Source organism: Elephas maximus, chromosome 25, assembly GCF_024166365.1.
Source record: "Elephas maximus indicus isolate mEleMax1 chromosome 25, mEleMax1 primary haplotype, whole genome shotgun sequence".
Classification (NCBI taxonomy): domain Eukaryota; kingdom Metazoa; phylum Chordata; class Mammalia; order Proboscidea; family Elephantidae; genus Elephas; species Elephas maximus.
In genome coordinates, this window is record NC_064843.1 from 5,170,502 (window position 1) to 5,197,345 (window position 26,844).

The window sequence follows — 26,844 nt, forward strand, 5'->3', positions numbered from 1 at the left end:
CGGCAGGAGGAAGGAAATACCATCATAATCCTGGGGCTTAAACAAAATTTGTGGTGAACAGGAACCCCGAGGCTGCTGTGGGCTGTTCCCATTTCTTACAAGCCTTGGGCATCTCAGGGGTCACCAGGTCTGTACAAGCTCTACTCAACCTTGGGAAGAGGCAGAAGAAGAGGGGCAGAAGAACAGCAAGTAAGAGGCAGCACCATCAGCCAGATGGCCTCAGTGACCACGTGGCGGGGGGGAGGAGGACTCTCAAACATCTAAGTCACCTGTAAGGCATGTCCAAAGTGCAGAATTCCATCCCCACCCTCAGGGCTCTGAATCTTTAAGAATCCCAGAGAGGTGCTGTTTAGAATTGATAGGACACTGTATGAGCTTCATTTCTGCAGGCAGGAACTCATGGTGTTTGAGATGATGTGAATTGTCAAGAAGCAGATGGAAAAGAGTGTGTATGGAAGCAAAATAACTCAGTCAACAATGTGTTTCTCTACTTATACACTGCTAGTGGGAATGTAAAATGGTACAACCACTTTGGAAATCGATTTGGCACTTCCTTAAAAAGCTAGAAATAGAACTACCAGCAATTCTACTCCTTGAAATATATTTTAGAGAAGAGCCTTTACACAAACAGATATATGCACACCCATGTTCACTGCAGCACTGTTTACAATAGTAAAAAGATGGAAGCAACCAAGGTGCCCATCAATGGATGAATGGATAAATTATGGTATATTCACATATGGAATACTATGCAATAATTACGAACAATGATGAATCTGTGAAACATCTCATAACATGGAGGAACCTGGAAGGCATTATGCTGAGTGAAATCAGTTGCAAAAGGACAAATATTGTATGATACCACTATTATAAGAACTCAAGAAAAAGTTTAAACAGAAGAAAATACTTTTGATGGTTACAAGGGTGGAGAGGGAAGGAGGGAGACGGGTATTCACTAATTAGATAGTAGACAAGAACTACTTTAGGTGAAGGGAAAGACAAAACACAATACAGGAGAGGTCAGCACAACTGGACTAAACCAAAAGCAAAGAAGTTTCCTGAATGCAACCGAATGCTTTGAAGGCCAGAGTAGCAGGGAAGGGGGTCTGGGGACCATGGTTTCAGGGGCCATCTAGGTCAATTGGTATAACAACACGTATTAAGAAAACAACGTTCCGCATCCTGGTTTGGTGAGTGGTGTCTGGGGTCTTCAGTGCTAGCAAGTGGCCATCTAAGATGCATCAGTTGGTCTCAACCCACCTGGAACAAACGAGAATGAAGAACGCCAAAGTCATAAGGTAAATATGAGCCCAAGAGGCAGAAAGGGCCACATAAACCAGAGACTACATCAGCCTGAGACCGGAAGAACTTGATGGTGTCCAGCTACCACCAATGACTGCCCTGATAGGGAACACAACAGAGAATCCCTTATGGAGCAGGAGAGCAGTGGGATGCAGAACTCAAATTCTCATAAAAAGACCAGGCTTAACGGTCTGAATGAAACTAGAGGGACCCCGGAGGCAGTCCCCAGACTGTCTGTTAGCCCAAGATAGGAACCATTCCCGAAGCCAGCTCTTTGGACAGGGATTGGACTGGACTACAAGATAGATAATGATACTGGTGAGGAGTGAGCTTCTTGGCTCAAGTAGACACATGAGACTGTGTGGGCAGCTCCAGTCTGGAGGTGAGATGAGAAGGCAGAGGGGGACAGGAGCTGGTTGAATGGACACAGGGAATACAGGCTGGAGAAGAGGAGTGTGCTGTCTCATTAGGAGAGCAGCTAGCAAGGTATATATAAATTTTTGTATGAGAGACTGACTTGATTTGTAAACTTTAACTTAAAGCACAATAAAAATAAATAAGAATGTGTTGCTCTAATCTTTCCAAGACTGGAGGAATCTCCTTACTTCCCACTTGGATAGATTATTGTTGGCTGCTCACTCAAGCCCAACCACACCCTCAAGTAGGAGGGGTATGTGCGAACAGTCTCAGAGCCTGGAAGGTCCTGCCCTCCCTGGGGTCCAAGAGTCTTGGGAGGTATCTCCAGAGACACAGGCCTTATGACATGGAGGGGGAAAGGGGGAAGGTCAGCTTCCTTGGCAGCTCAGCCAGAGGTTTCCAGCCACCACACCCTACCCCCAAACCTGGGGACTGTTCCTCCGCACCTCCACCAGTGCAAGGGTGAGATTTGGGTGTGGCCAGCCCTCCTCCTCCTCTCTCCATCTGGTCCCACTCTTCCAGGCCCTGCCCTGCCACCCAGCTCTGCACCAATATCTAGCGCAGGTCTGGCCAGAGTGAGGGTTCCCCCTGAACAGACCTAGGGAAAGCGCAGCTGGCCTTTGCCTGGGTTGGGGCAACCACCTTGCGCTGGGGATCCAGCTCTGCCGCCACCTTGCCTTTTCAGCTCCCTCACAAAGCTACTCCAGCTCTGCAGATCCTCCTATGGAGGTGAGGTGAGATGGCTGCAGGCAGACGTTGGATCCTTGGAGAGCTGCTGTGCCTCGCCTGGTGGGTGGCGGGGGCCTAGTGGAGGGCTCTGCCTGGGCCAGTGAGCTGGGGGCAGGTGGCTGACCCACACCCACCTGCTAAGAGTCCAGCCTGCCAGTACCACCTTTGATTGGGCAAAGTGCACAGCACTCCACCTGCCTCAGGACATCACTGCCCCAAAGCTCAGAGGCTGGGGTGGGCTGGAGCTGCCCACTCATCCCCGCATGCCCGCCCCTCTGAGGGTTGCTCCTATGGGACCCCCTCCAGGCTTGGTGATTCTCCTTCCGAACTTGAGCTTTGGCCACCAGGGGTCAGTGGGAGCCCAGCCTGCTAACATGACTCTTAGGATGCCTCACTTGCAGCGCCCAGTCTCCCTCCATGGCAGAAATCCCATCAGAGTCAAACTGAAGTCCAGGCTCCAGGGGCCCCACCGCTTCTAGTGAGGGGAGGAAACGGGGGGGGGGCAGTGTGAACGGACAGACCCCTCCCTCGACCCCAGCACTAGTGGGGCAGAACTCAGGGACTTCCTGTTTGCCCATCTTTCCACCCTCCCAACCCCCCAAGAGAAACACTCAGGAAAGATCAGCACTTTTCATGGAAGTGGAGGCTGGACTTGCAGCTAGCATTGTCGTTGATTCTGACTCACAGTGACCCTACAGGACAGAGTAGAACTACCCCACAGGGTTTCCAAGGCTGCAATCTTTACAGATGCAGACTGTCTCCTCTTTCTTCCGGGAAGCAGCTGGTGTGTTCAAAACACTGACCTTCCAGTTAGCAGCCAAGCGCTTAACCACCACACCACCAGAGCTCCAAAACTATGCCCCCTCAAAAGCCGACGGGTTCTGATCACTAGTAACCTCATCCTTAGGGGAGCCAGGAGTTGGGGGACCTCCTCTCAATCTGTGATACTCAGGAAGGGAGGGGTCCCCGCTCCAGAACAACCAGGCTGAGGGTCACCAAGCTTTCAGGGAGGGAGCTACTAGGTTAGATGGAGCCCAGGGGGTCTGTGGAGGGTGGCCCCTTCGTGTGGAGGGCCAGCGGTGAAGGGGGCCTTTCGCTGCATCAGAGTGGGGGCAGGGCTACAGAAAGTCATGCTGAGCTTGCTGCTGTGGCATATCACCACACTGTACCCCAAAGTACAACAGGGAGAGTGGCCCGGAGCGGGCCCAGGGTGCCCCAGACCCCCACTCTCCAACACACTCAGCCCATCTGAGGGGCCACGCACAAGTCCTCGCTCACTTTTGAACTGGTGACAAAACTAAGGGACCAAGCGTCCAGCCCCGAGGCACTGAATGGCTGTGGGCTCGGCCTGTGTGCTCAGGTAGAAACTACTGAATGGGAATCTGCACTTCTGTGTAAACCTTCACCCAAAACACAAAATACTAAAAAAGAACGAATGCTCTAATTTTTCCCAAGATTGGAGAAAACTGCTGGGGAGGGAGATCTATGTGCTGGGGGTGGGGCGGGGGGGAGGTGTGCTGGAGGGAGGAGTCCTGTGCTCAGGCTCTGTCCTGTGCTGGGGGGCATGTGCTGAGAGCCTGAAGGGCTGCCCCTTGGTCAGAGCCATGCTGTGGCCCAGCTAGGCCACTCGGAACTCGGGAAGAAGCAAGTCCAGAGACCACCCCTACTTATGAGACCAGCCCACCACTGCTAACAGGGTCCAGTTCATGCCCCCAAGACTCAAGGTCAAATGAATTTATTCAGAAAAGGCCTTGGCACCACAATGAGAAAATGAGCCCCCCTCCCCTCCCCGTCCTTAAGGATCAATTTACAAAGATGAGGAACATGGGGCAGAAAAGGAGAGAGTCAGAAATCAGTTGAGGTAAGAAGAATTCTGAAGTCCGCATTTGACCTCCCTGAGGGGTCTCAGTCCTCCCGGAGGTGGCGGGGGTGGGGGCTGCAGTGACACCCCTACCCCCTCCCCCCGCCCCAGGAGAGGCCAGCACTGCCAGGCACTGGAAAGAGCAGACAACAGGGCTCCTGGGATCCTGGCCCAGAACCCTCACCTGGCAGGGCTGGCCTCCAGGTGGCTGGAGGTGTAGCTCTGCACCCCCTCCTCTATGGTTCTGTGGGTGTAGCTGAAGGCCCCGCCTTGGTTGCTGCCCCTTCGTCTACTGGGGGCCTGGTGGTGGCCTGGGCTGAGCCCTCTGTGGGGCTCCTGGGAGTACTCTGTTCCTCCCCTGCCCGGCCTTCTGCTTCCTCGCTCATCTCACTCTTGCCCTCTCCAGCCTCGGGCCCCTCCAATGCAGCGGGATGCCAGGTGGCGGCCAGTGTCTGGGCCTCACCACCAGCGGCTGTGCCTTCATCCACCTTCCGCCGCTTCCTGATCTCATCGACCACCTTTGACCCCATGGGCTGGGGGCAGGGCTGCTCGCCTTCCTCGGGATCCTGGGCACCCACTCTGAGGCTGCCCTGGCTGAGAGCACACCCCTCCAGGTTCAGGGCGATCTTCTCCACCTCTGAGGAGCTCTGTAGGCCTGGCTCCCCTGGGGCCTGCTCACGCTGGTTCACCTCCAATTTCCTTTTCTTGCTCTCTTTGGGGCTTGAGGGTTCTGGTCCCCACACACCGCAGGCATCCACCTCACTGGCGGCATCTCCCGGGTCTCCTTTGGGGGATTCCACCTCCTGGGGTACACTGTCCCCACCCGGCCCGCAGGTCCGACCTTGGGCACCAGCTTCGTAGAGGTGGCTCCTGGGCTGGTGGGGAGGTGAGCGGGACTGGAGCCGCAGCAGCTTGTCGTGGGGTGCCCATACGAACTTGCAGCGTGGCTGGAAGTGCTCCCAGGCAAAGTGCAGAAGCTTGCGGCGCTGGTGGCGGCAACGCACAGCAAACACAAAGTAGTCCAGCGTGCTCTGACGCACAGCCGGCAGCTGCCGGTGCACCAGCGTCTCCTCCAGGAAGAAGTGCGCTAGCGGTGCCTGGTAGCGCTCCAGGCCCAGCTCACCCAGAGACTTGAGGATGCGTGTGATGCGGAGATTGTTGTGGCTGTGCCTGTTGGGCGAGAGGGGGGTGGGAGAGTCCAGGGAGGGGCCCAAGGGTGGCCCTGCTTCCTGCGGAGAGCCCCTGTGACCCCATTCCCTCTGCCTGATGGTCCTCAGTCGGGGGCTAATACCTCCCTTATTAGGAAGTCTGTGCTGCCCCTATTGGCAAGGGTGCTCCTAGCATTTTGGGGCAAAGCCATAGTGCTGCAAAGCCAACAGTGCCCCTGAGAAGCCCTGACTACCCTGTGGGCAGGCAAGAAGCAAAACTGACAGGTGTGGTTTCCTTAAATTCCCCCTCCCCATGGTCAGCACCCCACCACCTGCCAACAGAGAGCTCAAGTGCTGGGGATCACATTGCAAGCACCACCCCCAACCTGCCCGAAGGTGCCGGGCCTTACCAGTTCAGGTTCTGGAAGCGCTTCTGGTAGTTGTGGGCACGGCGGACCGCACCTGTGCCTCGGTCTTCCAGCTCTACCCCGTAGAAGCCCAACATGAGCTCATAGGCCAGGACGAACCGTTCCATGGCCTCTGGGCAGCTTTTAAAAGCCTGGAAAATCCGAGATACACTCAGACACCGTTGCTGATCCTACCAGGGAATGTACCAGGGAGTGCAGGGGTGTGGCCATATCCAGAGAGCTGGCTTCGGGAAGAGGCATGGACTCTGACTTTCAGGGTGAGAGGATGACTGTGGAGGCCTTGCCAACCACAGGACAGGGACCCATGCAGGCAGGGAACAACCAGCCCACCTCCTTAGTGACCCTCCGAGGTGCGGCTTGGCCCCCCTATCCCTCTGTCCCTCCAGAGGCGGTTCCTAGACTCAGTGCCCCCACTCAAGCTCAAACCAGGGACCACAAAGGGAAAGTCCTCGTCACTGGTCCTCCCCTGGCCTCTGCCCCTAGTGGCCTCAGGGAATACCACTGGGGGGCAGTGAGGTGAGAACCACTTTGGGGGGAAGAATAATTACACTGGGGCTCCATCCGCTCCTGCCATTCCAACTGGCTCCTGAGCAGTGACTGGGGTGCGTGCAGAGATTCTGGCGTGATCTCCCTGCCTCCTGACCAGAGTCCAGGAACCAGAGCTCACCTCGATCTCCTTCAGTGTGAGGGGCTTGGCGTGCCAGTTCACTCCTGGTTCCCGCAGAGGAAACAGCCTATGGGAGGAAGAGGACCCAGCCCCATTTGGAATCCTACCAGCCTCTGCTGGTCGGCTTGGCCACATGCTCGTTAGTGACGTGGGCAGAACTCCACCCTGGGCTTTTACCCTTATCCCTAGAAAAAGGGACTGCCTGGGCAGAGAGCTAATGCCCAGGGTAAGGGACATAGGCTGGGGGGCGGGTGGCTGGCACTGGGCCTACAAGGATTAATTGCCTGCTCAGCAGGGGACCTGGAGGGAGAGCTCGGCCAGGCTAGCAGGGTGGCCACTTTTAGTAGGCAAGATGGGGGGTTTTCTTTTTATTCTTTGTTCTCCTTCCTCCAGGGTGCCCTGCAGGTCAGAAGGGGCTCCCTGCTTGCATGCTCCCGAGATCGCTGTCCTCAGGCTGAGGTGTGTTGTGCGTCTGGGGTCTTCCCCCTCCCACCCCATCATGTGGGCCTTCCCAGACAGTCACTCCCAGCTGCCCCTGTGGGCTCCCAAGGATGTACCTGGCGGGCCGCCCCACCCCTCCTCCACAACTACCCCCCCCAGAGCCAGCCCATCACCTCCAAGATATTGGGGTGACTGGTCCAGCAGGCATCTAGTCTGCAGCTCTTCCTGCCCCCCAAGTCCACTTGGGTTCCTGAACACAAGGGCTGCTGGACTAACACCCCCCAGACTGTGGCACAGGCTGGAGTCCTCCCCCCGTGGCCCCTGGCCCCTGGGCCCTGTGACGAGTGTCAAATGTGCACCTGTAAGGTGGACGGAGCTCCAGGAAGGCCAGCGAGCCAGCTCAGGAAGCGCAGCAGCAAAGGGGAGAACCGCTGCTGCCCAGGGTGTGCAGAGGCTCCCCCTCCTTCCCCAGGGCCACAGAGACCCCCTCCCCTCTACTCGCCACTTCCCCCTCCCCACACCCTTCCCTCACCACTGGATGTAGGAATGATTGTCCTCCAGGAGGTCGTAGTCATCCCTCCAGTCTTGAAGAATCTCCTCAATGAAGCAGCCTAAGAGCCCCATGAGACAGGTCAGTGCAGACCACCACCACAGCCCCCAGAAACTACCCACCGCTCTGGGCTCTGTAGATCTCCCAGGGATTACAGGTCCCACCTGACTTTAACCCACTGACTTTGGGCCCCGGCCTCTGCACCCTGGACATGGACCCTTCTAGCGTGTCGAGGGTGATGCTGCGTGAGTGGGCTCTTGCCCCTCTGCGGGACTGGCTCTACCCAGCTCCATCCTTGCAGATGAGGCACGGGGGCCCGTGTATCCTCCAGCCCTCATCTGGGAAGCCAGGGCTCTGTCCCCAACAACGCTCCAGCTGAGCCCAGCCTAGGGTGGGGCCCACACGTGTTTCTGCAGAGGGCCAGATGGTTAGGACTGCTGGCTTTGTGGGCACGCGGCCTCTGCCAGTGTCGTGCCAAAGCAGCCACAGACAACACGCAGATGAGCTGGTGTGGCTGTGTGCCCACAAAACTTCAATGATGGATAATGAAATGTGGATTTTATGTAACTTTCACATGCCACAAAATACGATCATGTTTTCAGTTTTTTTCCAGCCAATTAAAATAAAAAGTGTTCTTAGTTCTCATTAGTTTAGGAGCGACTGCTTTGCCGCTACCAAGAGTTAAGTCTGAGCTGAGCAGCTGCTACAGAGACCCTCTGGGCTTTCTGTCCCTGGGCAGTGCAAATGGCTAAGCGCTTGGCTGCTAACCAAAAGCTGGTAATTCAAGTCTACCCAGAGGTGCCTTGGAAGAAAGGCTTGGGAATCTACTTCCTAAAGATTACAGCCCCCAAACCCAGCGGAGGCCAGTTCTATTCTGACATACATGGGTCGCCGTCAGTTAGGAGTAACCTGATGACAACTGACTTTCCACGTTTGCCAGCCCCACCCTAGAGACTCGGCTGGAGGACTGGAGTCCCAAAGATGGCCTCCAGGGAGTTCTGTGAAGCCATGTGATAGCCACTGCCCCATGTGAGGACCGAGCCTGGGAGTGGAAAGTCTCTAAGCCCAGACACCCCACCAGGCCAGAACAGCACGGCTGGTGGCCAAGGTTAGCACGCACCATTCGGCAGGAACTGGATCTCATTTCTGTAGAAACTCAGGTTGGGCATGTCACCGTTGCAGTCTCGTTCTACCAGGTCCTGCAGAGCCAGAGACATGGGACAATGGGGATCAGAGGCAGGTGCCGGAGGCCTTATAAGAGGACCCCTGGGGGTAGGGTCTGCTCTCGGGACATCCTGACAGCTAGCCCAAGACTCCCAGGGTGCTGGCCTGGCACCCCGCCCACCAGTAGGGCCTTCCTCCATGCTTGAAGCACAGCCGCCCCTCTGGTCACTAGCAGGGAGCCGTCCGAGGCCACCCACAGTGGGCGAGGGGCTGGGAAGCCACCTTTATCTGTGATCCAGAGGTGGTCCAGCGGGTGCAGAGGGCAGGATGACACTCCTGATTCCAGACTAGAGAACAAAGATGAGACCACCCCAAGGAGACTGCTATGATCAGGTAGCAGGTGAGGGCAGTCTACGTGGCCAGGTCCAGCCCAGCCAATGCGATGACATGACTGATCCGCAGTATGAGACCAGCATGTCTACAGGCAAGAGCCCCAGTTCAGAGGGGAGATGATGCGCCAGCTACCATGACGGGGAGCAGGAGCCTGACCCGTGTCAAGTCAGGCTCTGGCAGGGGTGGTATAGAGCCCTCTCCACCTGGCAGGACTTAGGGACACTCTGTGAGAACACGACAGCTGGTGTGACCTGCGACCCTACTGTCCCCAGGAGAACCTTTGTGGTCAGCCTTCTGGGGCAAGGGCCGGGAAGGGACGTACCGGGTAGTGGTGGCGGTACCTGCGCATGTCCTGCATGGCCCGCCAGTTTCGAGTCCCCTGCATCCTGGCCTGGGGAGAGATGAGATGGGATGAGAACCCCACAGGACACTGCCCCCAGTAAGTCCTGGTGGCAGCAGCAGGACCTGGCCTCTCCCACCAGTTCTTCCCTCAGCTCTTTTTATGGGAGGAGGGATAACACCCTAGTAAAGTACCCCAGTGTCCTGCATAGAGCTAGAGGGGGCCGGAGCCATGACCTAGCACCACTCTCTGACTGGGCGGCTGCTCCAGGCCCCTCCCCATCTTGTGACCACCATTCCTGCCCCTCCCTACCCTGTGACCATCACTCCTGCCCCACCCCCAGCACTGCAGCTATCCAAGCAGCAGAAGGGGCAGCTGCTGGCCACCAGGCAGGCGCAGGGGCTCTGTTACCTCTGGGGTCACTTTCGCTGACCACTCCAGAGACTGAGGCGTACTCCGAGGACCAGTGCACTCATGCGCTACCAGAAAAACCCACCTCAGAGGCCAGTGTCTGGATTCAAGACACCCTGCACACACGGCAAGACACCTATCATCCAAACACAACTAGCGGACAGGGTGAAGGCTGTCATTCTGGGCCCTCCACCACACCTGGACCAACAGCACCTGTGTCGGGACAGAGCATGGCACCTAGGGTGCTAGCAATAGGGAGGTAACAACACTGAGTAACAGGGGTAACACTGTTAAGTAACCAGGGTAACAATGTGGAGTAACATGGGATAAGAACACTACATAACTGGAGGTAACAAGGAATAACTGAGGGTAACAATAGCGTTACGGATTAACTGTGTCCCCTAAAAATGTGTTGCAAATCCTCATTTCTATGCTTGTGGTCCTCCATGTGTCTGTCAGTTTGTCGTACTGTGGGGGCTTGCGTGTTGCTGTGAAGCTGGAAGCTATGCCACTGATATTCAGATACCAGCAGGGTCACCCACGGAGGACAGGTTTCAGCTGAGCTTCCAGACTAGGACAGACTAGGAAGAAGGACCCGACAGTCTACTTCTGAAAAGCATTAGCCAGTGAAAATCTTATGAATAGCAGCGGAACGTTGTCTGATATACTGCTGGAAGATGACCCCCCAAGGTTGGAAGGCACTCAAAAGATGACTGGGGAAGAGCTGCCTCCTCAAAGTAGAGTCAACCTTAATGATGTGGGTGGAGTAAAGCTTTCGGGACCTTCATTTGCTGATGTGGCGTGACTCAAAATAAGAAAAAACAGCTGCAAAAATCCATTAATAATCGGAAGCTGGAATGTACGAAGTATGAATCTAGGAAAATTAGAACTCATCAAAAATGAAATGGAACGCATAAACACTGATATGCTAGGCATTAGCGAACTGAAATGGACTGGTATTGGCCATTCTGAATCGGACAATCATATAGTCTACTATGCTGGGAATGATACCTCAAAGAGGAATGGTGTTGCGTTCATCATCAAAAAGAACGTTTCAAGATGCTGAAGTACAACGCTGTCAGTGATAGGATAATATCCCTAGGCCTACAAGAAAGACCAGTTAATACAACTATTATTCAAATTTATGCACCAACCACTAGGGCCAAAGATGAAGAAACAGAAGATTTTTACCAGCTGCTGCAGTCTGAAATTGATCGAACGTGCAATCAAGATGCATTGATAATTACTGGTGATTTTAATGTGAAAGTTGGAAACGAAGAAGAAGGATCAGTAGTTGGAAAATATGGCCTGATACAAACAATTCTGGAGATCGAATGACAGAATTTTGCAAGACCAACGACTTCTTCGTTGCAAATACCTTCTTTCACCAACATAAACGGTGACTATACACATGGACCTCACCAGATGGAACATGCAGAAATCAAATTGACTACACCTGTGGAAAGAGATGATGGAAAAGCTCAATATCATCAGTCAGAACAAGGCCAGGGGCCGACTGTGGAACAGACCATCAATTGCTCATATGCAAGTTCAAGCTGAAACTGAAGAAAATCAGAGCAAGTCCATGAGAGCCAAAACATGACCTTGAGTATATCCCACCTGAATTTAGAGACCACCTGACGAATAGATTTGATGCACTGAACACTGGTGACCGAAGACCAGAGGAGTTGTGGAATGACATCAAGGACATCATCCATGAAGAACGCAAGAGGTCACTGAAAAGACAGGAAAGAAAGACCAACATGGATGTCGGAGGCGACGGTGAAACTTGCTCTCGAACGTCGAGCAGCTAAAGCAAAAGGAAGAAATGATGAAGTAAAAGAACTGCACAGAAGACTTCAAAGGGCAGCTCAAGAAGACAAAGTATTACAATGACATGTGCAAAGAGCTGGAGATGGAAAACCAAAAGGCAAGAACATGCTCGGTGTTTCTCAGACTGAAAGAACTGAAGAAAAAATTCAAGCCTCAAGTTGCAATAGTGAAGGATTCAATGGGGAAAATATTAAATGACGCAGGAAGCATCAAAAGAAGGTGGAAGGAATACACAGAGTCATTATACCAAAAAGAATTAGTCAATGTTCAACCATTTCAAGAGGTGGCATATGATCAGGAACCAATGGTACTGAAGGAAAAGTCCAATCTGCTCTGAAGGCACTGGTGAAAAACAAGGCTCCAGGAATTGACAGAATATCAATTGACATGTTTCAACAAATGGATGCAGCGCTGGAGGTGCTCACTTGTCTATGCCAAGAAATACGGAAGACAGATTTCCTGGCCAACTGACCGGAAGAGATCCATATTTATGCCTATTCCCAAGAAAAGTGATCCAACTGAATGTGGAAATTATAGAACAATATCATTAATATTACAAGCAAGTAAAATTTTACTGAAGATCATTCAAAAACGGCTGCAGCAGCATATTGACATGGAACTGCCAGAAATTCAGGCCGGTTTCAGAAGAGGATGTGGAACCAGGGATATCACTGCTAATGTCAGATGGAATCCTGGCTAAAAGCAGAGCATACCAGAAGGATGTATACCTGTGTTTTACTGATTATGCAAAGGCATTTGACTATGTGGATCATAACAAATTATGGGTAACATTGAGAAAAATGGGAATTCCAGAACACTTAATTGTGCTCATGAGGAAACTTTACATAGATCAAGAGGCAGTTGTTCTGACAGAACAAGGGGATACTGATTGGTTTAAAGTCAGGAAAGGGTGTGCATCAGGGTTGTATTCTTTCACCATACCTACTCAATCTGTATGCTGAGCAAATGATCAGAGAAGCTAGACTATATAAAGAAGAACGGGGCATCGGGATTGGAGAAAGACTCATTAACAACCTGCGTCATGCAGATGACACAACCTTGCTTGCTGAAAGTGAAGAAGACTTGAAGCACTTACTAATGAAGATCAAAGACCACAGCCTTCAGTATGGATTGCACCTCAACATAAAGAAAACAAAAATCCTCACAACTGGGCCAATGAGCAACATCATGATAAACAGAGAAAAGGCTGAAGTTGTCAAGGATTTCATTTTACTGGGATCCAAATCAACAGCCATGGAAGCAGCAGTCAAGAAATCAAAAGATGCATCGCATTGGGTAAATCTGCTGCAAAGGATCCCTCTAAAGTGTTGAAGAGCAAAGTTGTCACCTCGAAGACTGAGGTGGGCCTGACCCAAGCCATGGTATTTTCGATCACATCATATGCATGTGAAAGCTTGACAATAAATAAGGAAGACAGAAGAAGAGTTGATGCCTTTGAATTGTGGTGTTGGCGAAGAATATCGAATATACCATGAACTGCCAGAAGAACAGATAAATCTGTCCTGTAAGAAGTACAACCAGAATGCTCCTTAGAAGGACGGCGAGACTGCATCTTACGTACTTTGGACATGTTGTCAGGAGGGATCAGTCTCTGGAGAAGGACATCATGCTTGGCAAAGTACAGGGTCAGTGGAAAAGAGGAAGATCCTCAACAAGGTGGACTGACACAGTGGTTGCAATAATGGGGTCAAGCATAACAACGATTGTAAGGATGGCGCAGGACCGGGGAGTGTTTCGTTCTGTTGTGCATAGGGTCCCTGAGTCAGAAGAACTCAAGGGCACCTAACAACAATAATTATGGTTGTGGTTATAATCCCATTTGGGAATGGGTTGTCTTTGTTATGCTAATGAGGCAAGGCTGAGGTTTATCTTGAGTCAATCTGTTTTGAGATATAAGAGAGATTAAACAAGCCAGCAGAGCAGCGATGATGCCAAGCCACATGGAGATCGCCCAGGAACCAGATGCCGAAGAGACAAGGACCTTCCCCAGAGCCAACAGAGAGAGAATGCCTTCCCCTAGAGCTGATACCCTGAATTTGGACTTCTAGCCTCCTTAAACTGAGAGAGAATAAATTTCTGTTCATTAAAGCCATCCACTTGAGGCATTTCTGTTATAGCAGCACCAGATGATTAAGACGAACAGTGAGTAACCAAGAGGTAACAACACCGAGTAACGGGGGGTAACGATGTCAAGTAACTAACTCTTCTGGGAGTAACAACGCAAAGTAAGCAGGGATAACAATGTGAAGTAACATGGAGTAATGACATCACATAACGGGGGTTACAAGGAATAACGGGGGGTAGCAATAGTGGGTAAAGGGTGGGGCGGGTAACAACACCAAATAACCAGGGGTAACAGTGCTGAGTAACTGAACTGAGGGTTAACAACTCAGAGTAACCGGGGTAACACCGTCAAGTAACCAGAGATAACAACACCCAGTAATGCAGGAAAGTTCTGATGCTCCGGAGACGAAAACAGAAGTAAAAGTGGAAGTGTGGGCCACCGCTGGCCACCCTTGGTGCTCACACAAGTCACACTGACGGGGCCCCAAAGTCCACCTTCCTAGATGGCAGTGAACTTGGCAGTGTTAGCACTCAGAAAAAACAGTGGGGGTGGGGGCAGACTGGGGGGCCTAAGGGCCTGAGGGGGTGCAGGGGTGCCAGGCTCCCAGGGTTGAGAACAGGGTGCAGGGTGGAAGCAGGGATCAGGGAGAGGCCGATGCGGGAAGTTCAGGGCTAGAGGGAGGTGGTGGAGGTGGCTACCGTGGAGGCCTGGGACCCCTTGGGGGGACAGAGAGCCCACAGATCTCCAGCTGGGCTGTGACAGGAGAGTTTTCCCGAAGAGCGCCTCTCACACCGGACACAGCACTGGATCCGGGCCTGAGGTGGCCCTGGATTTCCGGCGGGGCAGTGCGGACCGCCTGGGGCTGAAGGACCAACGGACAGGGGAGCCCAGGGTGGGCGCAGGGAGAACCCAGGACCCAAACATTGGCAGCGCCCCGGCCTATGGGTTCAGGGCTCCCCAGAGCCAAGTACCCGACGCCTGACCTGGGGCAGGGCTCTGTCCATCCCACCCCGCCACACCCAATTCCCAGGCGGCCGGGTGAAGTCCCCCCGCAGGGCGCAGAGAACTCGCAGGTGCCGAGGCCAGGCGGCCCAGGGCTGGAGAAGACAGGTCCGGCGGGGAGTGGGACGCGAGGAAAAGCGGTGGGTGGGAGCGGGGAGCGCCCGGGAGGACTCGGGGGGCCGTGGGGATGGGGGCGCGGGGGAAGGTGCGCGGGGGGATGGGGGCGCGCCGGGGGTCGGGGCGCGCCGGGGGTCGGGGCGCGCCGGGGGTCGGGGCGCGCCGGGGGTCGGGGCGCGCCGGGGGTCGGGGCGCGCCGGGGGTGGGTGCCCCAGGACCGGGCCGCACCTGGAGGGCGCCGGGCCGCGCCGCCCGCAGCTCGTCGTCGTCGTCGTCCCCGTCCGCGTCCCCGTCCGCCTCGGCCCCCGCCCTCTGGCGCCCCGCGTCCCCCTCCGCGTCCTCCGCGTCCTCCTCCCAGGTGGAGTCGCAGTCCGGGTCGTCCATGCTGGCGGCTGCCGACTCTGCGCGCCCTCAGAGGGCGGAAGCGAAAGTGAAAGCGGAGGAAGCGCGGGGGCGGGGGCTTCTGGAGGGCGGGGCTTCTGGAGGGCGGGGCTTCTGGGGGCGGGGCTTCTGGAGGGCGGGGCTTCTGGAGGGCGGGGCGCCGGCCGAGGCAGCACCTCCGTGACAGCCCGTAGCCGGCTGCGGATTCCGTCTGCCGGAGGGCGCCCCCCCAGGATATCACCCGCGCCAGGATGCTCCCCCTGGAGGATGCCTCCTTCGGAGATCCCCCATGATGCATCCCTGCTAGGTGCCCCCCCCAGAATGCTTCCCCTCACAAGTGCCTGACCACCTGGAGGATGCCCCTAGCCCCCCATTCTCCCCCGAAGGATGCCCCTGTCCACACGGGGGTTACTCTCCCTGCAGAGTCTCCCCCCCGAAGATACCCCCTTCCTCAGGGGACGCCCCCATGCCTTCTCCCCACCCCAAGGTAGCAACAAGCAAAGGCCAGGTAAAGTCTCCTTAGGGGCCCCTACAGGGACCGAGAGCTGGCTGCCTGCCCTTTTTACGCAGACTTGAGTCCCTGGGCGCTGGTCTCTGATTCTTGCGGACTGTCAACCCTTATTAACGCTACAGGGGCAGCCCCACCTTTCTGAAAGGACCGTGGTGACTCCCCGAAAGTTGTGGAGCTCTGGGGCTTTCTGCAAACCATTTACAAACAACAGCCAGGGTACGTGTCCCCAGGACCGGGCGTGGCCACTGCGGGCACTGTCATGGGCCTGACCAGCTCCAGTTCAGTCATTTGCAGCTGGCCTGGGAGATCCGGCTGTTGGCACCACGCATGAAGGGCCTCTGATGGAGGCTTTGATGAGCTATGTGAGCACGTGGATGGGGGCTCCATCCCTCCCCCACCCCCGGGAAACAGAAAGACAGCAGAGGGCTCAGCGCTCTGAGCTGGCCCTTCCACAGGCCACCCACACCCAAGCTGCAGGCCACCTTCCCCAAAAGAGTGGTTTTTAAGACCGTCCTTCGAAGGATGGTCTCAGCAAATAGCCCTTTTAGTTCATCTCAGGAGGGGTGGTAATCGGGGAGCCCCAATTCTGATTCATCTCTGCCCTGTGCACGTACCACTGCAGTCGGGGGGGTGCAGTGCCAGGCCGCGTCCCGACGGCTTTGCGGGGTTTTTTTTTTAAGAGGGTGTGGGGGGAGCACGTGCAGTGCCGGCCCTTCCTGAGGGCATTGTGGGGGTGACCATGCAGTGCTGTCCTGGGTCCCTACAGCCCAACGGCTTTGTAGGGGGTAAGGGGTGTGGGGGGTAGCAAGTGCAGTACCATTCTGCCTCCCGACGACTCTGGGGGGTGGCGCTGGCAGTGTTGGCCATTCCTGACCACTGGGGGGGGGGCGGTAAGGGGCCAGGCATGCAGGGTCAGCCCGCGTCCCTCCAGCTTTGCTACCCAGACAGGGGAAGAAGGCTGAGTGCCAGCACGGGCACTGGGCTTCCAGCAGGAAGTCCCTGTGCATGGTCCCCAAGCAGGAAGTGGTGTGGGGGGGGGATGGGGGGCATTGCTGCTCAGCGGCAAGGGGTCTGAGGAAGGTTAGTTTGGCCAAGGAAGGCTCAGGTTCGATTTGAATATTTCTTCTGCCTAAACTGGATGCCCTGGTGTGGTCCAATCAATTCCAACTCATAGAGACCCCATCGGACAGAGTAGAACTGCCCACCAGAGTAGAACTGCTGGTGGATTTGAACTGGTGACCTTTTGGTTACCACCCAAGCTGTTAACCAGTATGCTACCAGGGCTCCAAAATAGATGCAGCCATGTTATTTGGCTAAGGCTCAGGGCATTGGAGTGAGCCAGACCAGGGACACTGAGACACACCCAGGATTGCTATACCAACTCCCACCCTCAGCTGCAGGCCCCAGAAAACTGGTGCCTGGTCCACTACAGGGACTTTGTTCATCTGGTACCCAAGTGTCCCTGGCCCAGAGAGCCTCTGCTTTCTTCCTAGTCTTCACACCAACAGTGGCTTTTGAACAGTTATATTGACATTGTACCGACAGCAGGCATGGCGTAGATGCTACTTCTCTGTGCTTCAGCCTCACCCCAGCTCCATTTTCCCTTTTAGATCCGGCTTTGGTTCACACAGGCCAGTCTCCCATGCTTTCTCAGCATCACAGCACACCACTGGCACAGGGTGGACACATGCAGGTGCTCAGAGCCACAGCTGGCCTTAGCTGCATGGGGTGCTATCCATGCCTGGGAGCGCTGTTCGGGCCTGCAGCCCAGGAGAGCAGCTGCTCCCCAGATGAGGTCCAGGTCACAGGCACAGGAGTCTCATTCTGCACTGCATCTGCCCTGCCGGGAAAGCTGAGGCAGGAATCAGACAAGGCCTGGAACACACCATAGGTGGGTTGGGTGCAGGTTAGCTCCTGGCCCAGGTGGCAAGGACTCTGGGCTTTGCCTGTCAGCTGCAATGAATTCTGGCCACGTGGCTGGGCCTGTGTTGGTCATTACCACCAGGTGGACTCCCTGACCCTGAGAAGTGCCAGTGGTGGACGAAGGTGCCCTTGGGTTCCATGGTGGTTTGTCAAGGTAAGGGCCGGGGCCTCAAGGAGGCTGGAGGCAGGGTACATCCCTCTCATCTTATTGGAATGGCTGGACTTTCACCTTTGTGTCTTCTTTTTGCATGGCTGAAGAAGTACTTCTGGAATGTTCAGCCTGAATGGTGTGAGCTAAGCCACGATACTTGTGCCCAAGCCTGGCATTGTTCACGTGACATCCTCTCCTGACGTTTTCTATTGAAGTGCTTGTCAGTCAACAAAGTAACCACTCTCAGCCTGTTAGTTTTGCACACACATTGTATCAAATGATATTAAGTCACTTAAGTGTACCTTTGGTTATAGATATTTGAAAAATAAAAAGTTCCTGTGGCAGAAAAAAGTGAACCTACTCTGGTATCAAAGTCACAGGACTACAGGTTGTTTTTTTCGCACTTTAATATCAGAGTCAAACAAAAGTACATCTCAACGGCCCTGGGCCCCCTCAGCTCCAGGCTGCGCCTGCTCCACTCATGCATTTGGTCTGTTTGCAAGTTACTCAGTAATACAAAAATAATTGCTACAAATTCTCCATATCTGGCATATAAAAACTGAGCAAAAAGTATCTCAGTATCTCATTGCCTTAAAAGAAAACATCTCAGGAAAAATACAACACAGGTTTAACGTCTGTGGCTATTTTTTTCATATAAAACACTAGTAAAAATAGTCTTCTTAAAAATTAAATAGTGAAATGCCAACCAAATTATATACATTGTTACAGTACAAGTGAAGGAGGCAAAGTTCTTAGGTGCAAAGGTGGCACCATCAAGGGCGCCGAGGCCATGTCCGAGGCCGCTTCTCCTGATGCTGTTCCCTGTGGAACGAGAGGCTCCGGACGACGGAAAAACAAAGGAGGAGGAGTCAGTCCCCGGGGAAGACTAATGGCTACTTCTGAGGACAGAGAGAAAACGGCATTTTTATTGCTTGCCAGCTCGAACACGTTCTCCTTGTCCGGACCCTGCTCCACAGGGGTCCCTCAGGGGCCCTCTGCAGCAGCCCAGGCAGGAGCTAAGCAGGCGTCCCAGGAAGCAACGTGCACGCAGGAGAAGACAGCTGAGACCCCTGTGCAGCCCTCAAGATCTGAGGTGAGCTGTCCCTCGTCCTTTGGAGTCCCTCAGGGTCCTACAGAGTCCCCAGAGTCTCAGTGGGCACCATGAAGCCTCTGTCCGCTTCCCTGGCCAGATGGCACGTCCCCCGGTGCTGATGCAGGCAGCACCAGACGGTCAGTGCTGGGGCCCAATGACCCCCGCTGACTGCACTCCCTCCGCCCCCCCCACCCGTAGCCACCTCTCTGCTGCTGCCCAGCATGGGGTGTCTATGTCCGGCGCCGCTTGGCAGCACTGGGGCTGGAAGGGTTGCTGTTTGCTGTCAGGACCTTGTCGGTGACCCGGCTGCGCTTGCGCTTGTCTGCCCCTTCTTTGGATCCTAAATCTGAGGAGTTCTTTTCTTTCTCTTTGCTGGACTTTTCTGCTGCTTTCCCCAAGCTTCCCGAAGATGAAAATACTGATTGAAAAAAAAAAAAGAAAAATTCGGCTGTAAGTGCCAGTCACGCTGGAAACAGAAGGTCCAGACTCTCGCTTCGCCTGCCTGCTCAGCTCAAGTGCTCCACATGCGTGCGCACACATGTGCACACACACACACACACACACATACACACGCAGCTCTCCAGAGTCTCTACCAAGCTGCGGTCTCTGCCCGAAAGGGGCCTGAGCAAGCCTTCCCACCGTCAGGGCCTCAGGCCTCAAGGACTCTGCCACAGACATGACAGCAGCCTCACCCCTTGCACCCTCTAACCGCGCTCACACAGCTGCACAGGAAACACCCGTGGGGCTGTCTTGTCTGTGTTCTATGTTGAACAGACCACGTCGCCCCGACCAGTAACTGAGGCTGTGCTGCTGCCCTATTGGCCCCAGATGGCTGTGACAGTGTCACCGCACCTCAGCGTTCCCACCCTGCAGGTCGGAGCCAACGTTTATACTAAGCCAGAGCATTAAAAAGGGGTCAGCCAGCAAGCTGACGCTCCTGCTGAGGAAAGCGGTGATGCATATCCACGCTGTGGGTGCCTCACAGGGGTGCTGTGCCTGTCCTCTGGGGTGGGGGATGCACACCGCTCACACTCACCATCGTCAGCCCCATTGTGAGGGTCCACGTCTTCCTTCATTTCCTCTTTCATCTCCTCCTCAATGATCACTTTTCCTGTGGAGGGAGACCGACGGCCCTGCTTGGGGGAGGCTCACCCGGTGAGCAGCAGAGCCAGGGCAAGGCCAGCCAACGCTGCAGACGGCACACGGATTCTACCGCACCGCTTTTCAAGGAAAGAACCCTCTCCTATTGTGGAAGTCCCCTGGCCCCCAAGTCCAGGCTGAGCGGGGCCCCTAAGTACCCATTCACTCCCCTCCCAGACCCTGGTCCTCCCTGGCACGTGGCCTCACCCAGTGCTGCCGCCCTCAGCCAGCTCCCGCCTTTTACTAGTCTCCAAACCCCACTTCAGTGGCCTGCGTCTTACCTTCTCGGACCTCCTGGATGATTTCCTCTGGAAGGACGAAGTTCCTCTCTGGATTTGGAAAGGGGAGGATCTCGGACTCATGCTGACGTCAGAGAGGGTGTAATGTTTTTTTAAGAAATGAAGAAAATGTGATTTCAGCCATTAAAAGTGTATGCAGGAGCAACGAATGAATGTAGACACCCAGTGTCCTGGGGGTGGGGACAAGTAGCACCCAGAGCGGCCCAGCCTACCCACTAACACACTCCCAGAGCCAGGGCAGAGGCAACGCTGTAGGTGCTGCACAACTGGCTCACAGCTTGCTCACCCAAGAGCTGGCCAGACCACAGCCGACTCAGAGTGCAGGGCAGAGGGCAGGGAGGGGCTGACAGAACACAGTGCTGCCACCTCTGTCCACGTGGGCGACACTCAGGGAAGCTGGGTGAAGCCTCTCAGGGGTAAGGAGGCAAAGCAGCAGAGCACACTCACCAATGGACTCTGATCGGGGCTCTCCTGTCCTCTAGGCCATGGGTCCCAGAAGGGACAGAGACCCTGGAAAGGCAGGACCACCAGACGGGAGGGAAAGATGGGCTGGTGGGACAGTCCTGGCTGACCTGGGAGGTGGGCTGTGTTCCGCCAGGTAGCCTGCCCACACCTGCAGGCTTACATGTGCCAATCAAAACCTGTGCACTCCAAAAACCCCACAGACTCCGGGCCCTTGAAATCCATCTGCCGGGATGGGTCCTGGTGGTTTGGAGTCAGCCTGTGTGGTCCTTGTTCTAGAACAGATACCATCCCCACGTCTCCCTCCCCCAGTGACGTAAGGAGCCATTACAGGAATAAGGCAGGGAGGGGAGGGGCTGGCACTCCCTATCCCCCTGAGCTCACAGGGGCGGTTTCTACAGCCTGGCTGCCTCGGGCCTGACTTCACATGACTGTGATCCTGAGCCAAGCCCACCTCAGGAGCGGGCCATGGACAGGGACTGTGCTGCATAGGCTTCTCTGAGCCCCAGCTTTTACCATTGCTAGCCCAGGGTTGGGGCTTGGTGCCCCCACTACCTTTCACAGGTCACCCTACGGTGTTACAGGGCAGGTGTCGAGAGGGCAGGCCCGGGGCCTTCATAGCCTGGCTGAGTCCGTGCTCTGCTGAGTGGGGAGAATCTGGGCACTGCTGACCCCTCGGCACCCTAGGTCATTTGGAAGTGGCAGGGTGTGGCCTGCCACTGACCCAGAGAGTAGTAACAAGGAATAAGTGACCAGTGCCCAAGCTCAGTCACTTGCAGTAACAGCAACTAAAGCTTCCCCTGTGCCCACGACCGGCTACTCACACCCCTGCCTACAGCAGCCCACAGCAGCATGGCTACCATCTTCCTCCCTTCTTCACAACTAGGAAGAGGGGAACTCGCCCAGGACAACCGGCAGTGAGTGGAAGAGCAGAACCTGAACCCAAAAAGGCCAATATGTTCACGGCCTCGCCGATGTGCTGCCCAGGCCTTGGCCAGGGGCTGGTGCACCCAACTCAGTGCGTGGGGCACAGTGGGTCCCAGCACCAGCAGAGGTGCCCACTCCCCTGGTCACCTGATAACCCCGCCCTGTCCAGTGCAGCTCCGTCCTGGTTCCCTAGTTAACCCACTCGCCCTTTGGCTGCCAGCTATGAGCTCTGCTGGCTCCATGAGAAGCCACAGAGGTCCCCTTCCTGCCTGCAGCACGCCGGGACTTCCCACAGACTAGCGATGCTGCTGCCTCTCCCTGAGCTCAGCTAGCAGTCCAGGTAGCTACGCTGCCTGCACTTGAGTGCCTGGTGCTGGAAGACCCACCCCAGGGCCCACCAGGGACTGGCTTCCACCAGCAAGCTTGGTTTCCACAAACTGGGTGCCCTATTGCGAGAGAGCCCTTGTTTAATGCCCTGTTGTCCACTGCATGAGGGCCGGGCCTGTCCTGTGGGGGTCCTCAGCTACCCATGCAAGGAAGTCTGAGCTCAGTCTGGGATGAAGAGCTCTGATTCTATACACAGGACGATCAGGGGTCAAAGCTCACCAGTGCCTGCATGTCATACATAGTGCTCAGGTGGTCCCAGATAACCTTGGATGGGACTTGCCGCCCTATGTTCTGGCTGAACTTGTCCCGGATGCAAATCATGTGGAAGTGCCGGTTCACACCTGCCAGAGGCGTTGGGAAGCAGGTAAGGGGGCAGAAGAAAGGGGCACGGGCTGGACAGGAGAAGCCAGCAGGTGTCTGTGGTTGGGACAGCAACGGCTGGTGGGGGGACAGAGATGGGGGGAACAGGAGGGGAAGGGGTCCGTGGGGGGGTACAAGGGGGGATCCACAGTGGCAAAGGGCAGGGATGAGCGGGAGGGGCCGGGTGGAGAGGGCCCGCTAGGTGGAAGGGTCCGCGCGGTTTGGGGGGGTCCGTGCAGTGGGGAGGGGGCTCACGCGGTTTGGAGGGTCCGCGCGGTGGGGGGGGGTCCGCGCGGTGGGGGGGGTCCGCGCGGTGGGGTGGGTCCGCCGCCGCCCCGCCCTCCGGCCCCCGACGGTTACCCTGCCGCCCCGCCCCCACGCGAGTCCGCGGCCTCCGGCGCGCTCACCAACGGGCTTGTGGCCCAGCATGGCGTGGAAGAGGCACACCTCCACTTCGGGACTCCACACCACTGTCTCCTCTGCCGGGCTGGTGGCCGCCTCTCCCGGGCCCTTGTCGCCCGCGGAGCCGCCGCCGCCCACCTCGGCCTCCCCCATGGCCGGCGGCCGAGCTGACCCGGCGGGAGGCGCGGCCTCGCTCCGCGCAGGCGCACACGCAGGCGCGCGCTCGACTGCGGGACGCGCTCGGGCTCGCGCTCTGGCCCTGAGCAGGCGCAGTGTTGCTTGGGCGCGGTGCGCGCCAGCCGCGCCCCCTGGCGACAGCCTGCCGCGGCGCAGCGCCCACGTGTGCGGGGACTGGCGCTGTGACACTTATAATTTGGGGATTTGTTTTTAAAGCACAATTTTAAAAAGAACGCTAAAAAAAAAAAAAAAAGAGGAGCATCAAGTTGGAAAAGGATAGCGAGAATGGCTGCACAACTTGGAGAATGTAATCAATGTTACTAAATTGTACATGTAGAAATGGTTGTGAGGGCGAATGTTTTGTTATGTATTGTTTTCAACACAATAAAATAAAATAAGAACATCATTACCAAAACCCGTGCCGTCGAGTTGATTCCGACTCATAGCGACCTTATAGGACAGAGTAGAACTGCCCCCATAGAGTTTCCAAGGAGCGCCTGGCGAATTTGGACTGCCAACCTTTAGGTTAGCAGCCATAGCACTTAACCACTACACCACCAGGGTTTCCGGAACATCATTAGGAAAGTGAAAACACAACCTACAGAGTGAGAGAAAATATTTGCAAGTTATATCTGATAAGGGACTCATATCCAGAATACATAAAGAATTCTTACAACTCGATAATAAAAAGAAAACCCAATTAAAAAATGGGCAAATGATTTGAATAGACATTTCTCCAAATAGGATAGATAGATGGCTAAAAGGCATCAGGGAAATGCAAATCAAACCACAATGAAATACCACATCACATCCGTAGAATGGCTAGAATAAGAAAGCAAACAAACAAAAAATAGCAAAGAAAACCCCAGAAACAAACAAGTGTTGGCAGAGATGTGGAATAATTGGAACCCTAGTACATTGCTGAAGAAATGTAAAATGGTTTAGCTGCTGTGTAAACAGTTTTGGCAGTTCCTCAATGGTTAAACAGAATTACCGTTGGAGCCAACAATTCCACTTCTAGGTATCTACCCAAGAGAGAAGAAAAATACATGTCCGCACAAAAACATGTACAAGAATGGTCATAGCGGCATTTTTCATAGTAGCCAAAAGTAGAAACCTCCCAATTGCCCACTAACTGATGAATGGATAAACACAACATGGTCCATCCGTACAATGGAATATTGTTCAGCCATATAAAGGAATCCCGCACGTGTCTGTCAGTTTGTTGTACTGTGGGGGCTTGCATGTTGCTGTGATGCTGGAAGCTATGCCACCGGTATTCAGACACCAGCAGGGTCACCCACGGCAGACAGATTTCGGCTGAACTTCCAGGCGAAGACAGACTAGGACGAAGGACCTGGTGGTCTACTTCTGAAAAGCATTGGCCAGTGAAAACCTTATGAATAGCAGCGGAACATGGTCTGATATAGTGCTGGAAGCTGAGCCCCTCAGGTTGGAAGGCACTCAGAAGACGGCTGGGGAAGAGCTGCCTCCTCGAAGTAGAGTCGACCTTAATGGTGTAAATGGAGTCAAGCTTTGGGGACCTTCATTTGCTGATGCGGCACGACTCAAAATGAGAAGAAATAGCTGCAAACATCCATTCATAATCTAAAGGTGCAGTGTTCGAAGTGTGAATCTAGGAAAATTGGTCAAAAAGGAAACGGCGCTTGTAAACACGGATACCCTGGGCATTAGGAAGCTGAGCCGGACTGACACCGGCCACTCTGAATTGGACGGTCATATGGTCTACTGTCCCAGGAAGGACAAGGTGAAGAGGAATGGTGCTGCATTTATCATCAGAAAGAACATTTCAAGAGCTATGCTGAAGTACAACACTGCCAGTGACGGCGTGATATCTCTCCCAGCCATCCGGCGCTGCTATAACAGAAACACCACAAGGGGATGGTTAAACAAAGAAATTTATCCTCTCAGTGTCTAGTAGGCTACAAGTTCAAATTCAAGGCGTCAGCTCTAGTGGAAGGCTTTTTCTCTCTGTTGATTCTAGAGGAAGATCCTTGTCATCAATCTTCCTTTGGTCTGGGAGAATCTCAGCGCAGTAACCTCAGGTCCAAAGGATGCGCTCTGCTCCCGGTGCTGCTTTCTTGGTGGTATGAGGTCCCCCATCTCTTTGCTCACTTCTCTCCTTTATATCTCAAAAGAGATTGGCTTAAAACACTATCTAATCTTGTAGACCCCATCTATGTAACTGCCAATAATCCATCTTATTACATCATAGTGATAAGATTTACAACACCTAGGGAAACCACATCGGAAGATAAAATGGTAGATAATCATACAAGGGAATCATGACCTAGCCAAGTTGACAGACATTTTTGGGGGACACAATTCAATCCATGACAATATCCATATGCCTACAAAGAAGACTGGTTAATATGACTATTATTAAAATCTATGCCTCAACCACTGAGGCCAAAGATGAAGAAATGGAAGTTTTTTTTTTACAGACTTCTGTAGTCTGAAATTGATCAAACATGTATTGTTTTGTTATGTTGTACACAGGGTTGCTATGAGTCAGAAGTGACTCAAGGGCACCTAACAACAACAACAACAACCCATTATCAATCACTGCCCATTTCTCCCCAACCTCCCCTGTCCCAATGCTCAGGCAACCACTGCTTTACTTTCTGTCTCCAGAGATTTGCCTTTTTAGAAATTTAATATAAATAGGATTCTACGATAGGTATTCTTTTGTGACTGGCTTTTTTCCCTCAGTTTTCTAGGTTCATCCATGTTGTAGCATGTGTCAGTGTTTCATCCCTTTATATTGTTGTTGTTGTGGTTAGGTGCCGTTGAGTCGATTCTGACTCAGAGTGACCCTATGTACAACAGAGCAAAACACTGCCCGATCCTTAGCCATCCTCACAATCCTTGTTATGCTTGAGCCCATTATTGCAGCCACCGTGTCAATCCATCTTGTTGAGGGTCTTCCTCTTTTTCACTGACCTACTTTACCACTTTACGAAGCATGATATCCTTTTCCAGGGACTCGTCTCTCCTGATAACATGTCCAAAGTATGTGAGACATAGTTTCACCATCCTTGCTTCTAAGGAACATTCTGGTTGCACTTCTTCCACGACAGATCTGTTCATTCTTTTGGCAGTCCATGGTATGTTCAATATTCTTTGCCAACACCACAATTCAAAGGTGTCAATTCTTCTTTGATCTTCCTCATTCATTGTCCAGCTTTCACATGCACATGAGGTGATTGAAAACACCATGGCTTGGGTCAGGCGAACCTTAGTCTTCAAGGTGAAATCTTTGCTTTTCAACACTTTAAAGAGGTCTTTTGCTGCAGATTTGCCTAATACAACGTGTCTTGATTTCTTGACTGCTGCTTCCATGGGTGTTGATTGCAGATCCAAGTAAGATGAAATCCTTGACAACTTCAATATTTTCTGTTTATCATGATGTTGCTCATTGGTCCAGTTGTGAGGATTTTTGTTTTCTTTATGTTGAGGTGTAATCCATACTGAAGGCTGTGGTCTTTGATCTTCATCAGTAAGTGCTTCAAGTCCTCTTCACTTTCAGCAAGGAAGGTTGTGTCCTCTGTGTAACAAAGGTTGTTAGTAAGTCTTCCTCCAATCCTAATGCCGAGCTCTTTTTTACATAGTCCAGCTTCTTGGATTATTTGCTCAGCATATAGATTGAATAGGTATGGTGAAAGAATACAACTTTGATGCACAACTTTCCTGATTTTAAACCAAACAGTATCTCCTTATT

General features: G+C 53.8%; 2 protein-coding genes across 2 annotated transcripts; both read right to left on the reverse strand.

The window, feature by feature from the left end:
• Window positions 1–4,172: 4,172 nt before the first annotated feature.
• Window positions 4,173–15,306, reverse strand: OGFR (opioid growth factor receptor). Its single transcript, XM_049869719.1, has 7 exons — window positions 15,118–15,306; window positions 9,423–9,491; window positions 8,664–8,742; window positions 7,526–7,604; window positions 6,553–6,619; window positions 5,868–6,016; window positions 4,173–5,479 (listed from the first exon to the last, which is right to left on the reverse strand). The coding sequence occupies exons 1-7, from the start codon at window positions 15,271–15,273 to the stop codon at window positions 4,546–4,548; spliced, it is 1,533 nt and encodes a 510-aa protein (XP_049725676.1). The 5' UTR covers window positions 15,274–15,306; the 3' UTR covers window positions 4,173–4,545.
• Window positions 15,307–18,257: 2,951 nt separating this feature from the next.
• MRGBP (MRG domain binding protein) lies at window positions 18,258–23,117 on the reverse strand. The gene is made up of 5 exons (XM_049869770.1): window positions 22,931–23,117; window positions 22,383–22,504; window positions 20,370–20,451; window positions 19,985–20,059; window positions 18,258–19,366 (listed from the first exon to the last, which is right to left on the reverse strand). The coding sequence occupies exons 1-5, from the start codon at window positions 23,076–23,078 to the stop codon at window positions 19,179–19,181; spliced, it is 615 nt and encodes a 204-aa protein (XP_049725727.1). The 5' UTR covers window positions 23,079–23,117; the 3' UTR covers window positions 18,258–19,178.
• Window positions 23,118–26,844: the final 3,727 nt, after the last annotated feature.

What these genes read in the sequence shown, in the direction of transcription:
- OGFR (XM_049869719.1), bottom strand. Translation starts at nt 15,273, where the DNA reads ATGGACGACCCGGACTGCGACTCCACCTGGGAGGAGGACGCGGAGGAC. An exon ending in CGCGGCCCGGCGCCCTCCAG is followed by an intron (nt 9,492 to 15,117) that starts GTGCGGCCCGGT and finishes ATCTCTCCCCAG; the next exon opens with GCCAGGATGCAGGGGACTCG. An exon ending in AATCATTCCTACATCCAGTG is followed by an intron (nt 6,620 to 7,525) that starts GTGAGGGAAGGG and finishes TTCCTCCCATAG; the next exon opens with GCTGTTTCCTCTGCGGGAAC.
- MRGBP (XM_049869770.1), bottom strand. Translation starts at nt 23,078, where the DNA reads ATGGGGGAGGCCGAGGTGGGCGGCGGCGGCTCCGCGGGCGACAAGGGC. An exon ending in GCTGGGCCACAAGCCCGTTG is followed by an intron (nt 22,505 to 22,930) that starts GTGAGCGCGCCG and finishes CGCCTCTGGCAG; the next exon opens with GTGTGAACCGGCACTTCCAC. An exon ending in TCACAATGGGGCTGACGATG is followed by an intron (nt 19,367 to 19,984) that starts GTGAGTGTGAGC and finishes TTTTTCAATCAG; the next exon opens with TATTTTCATCTTCGGGAAGC.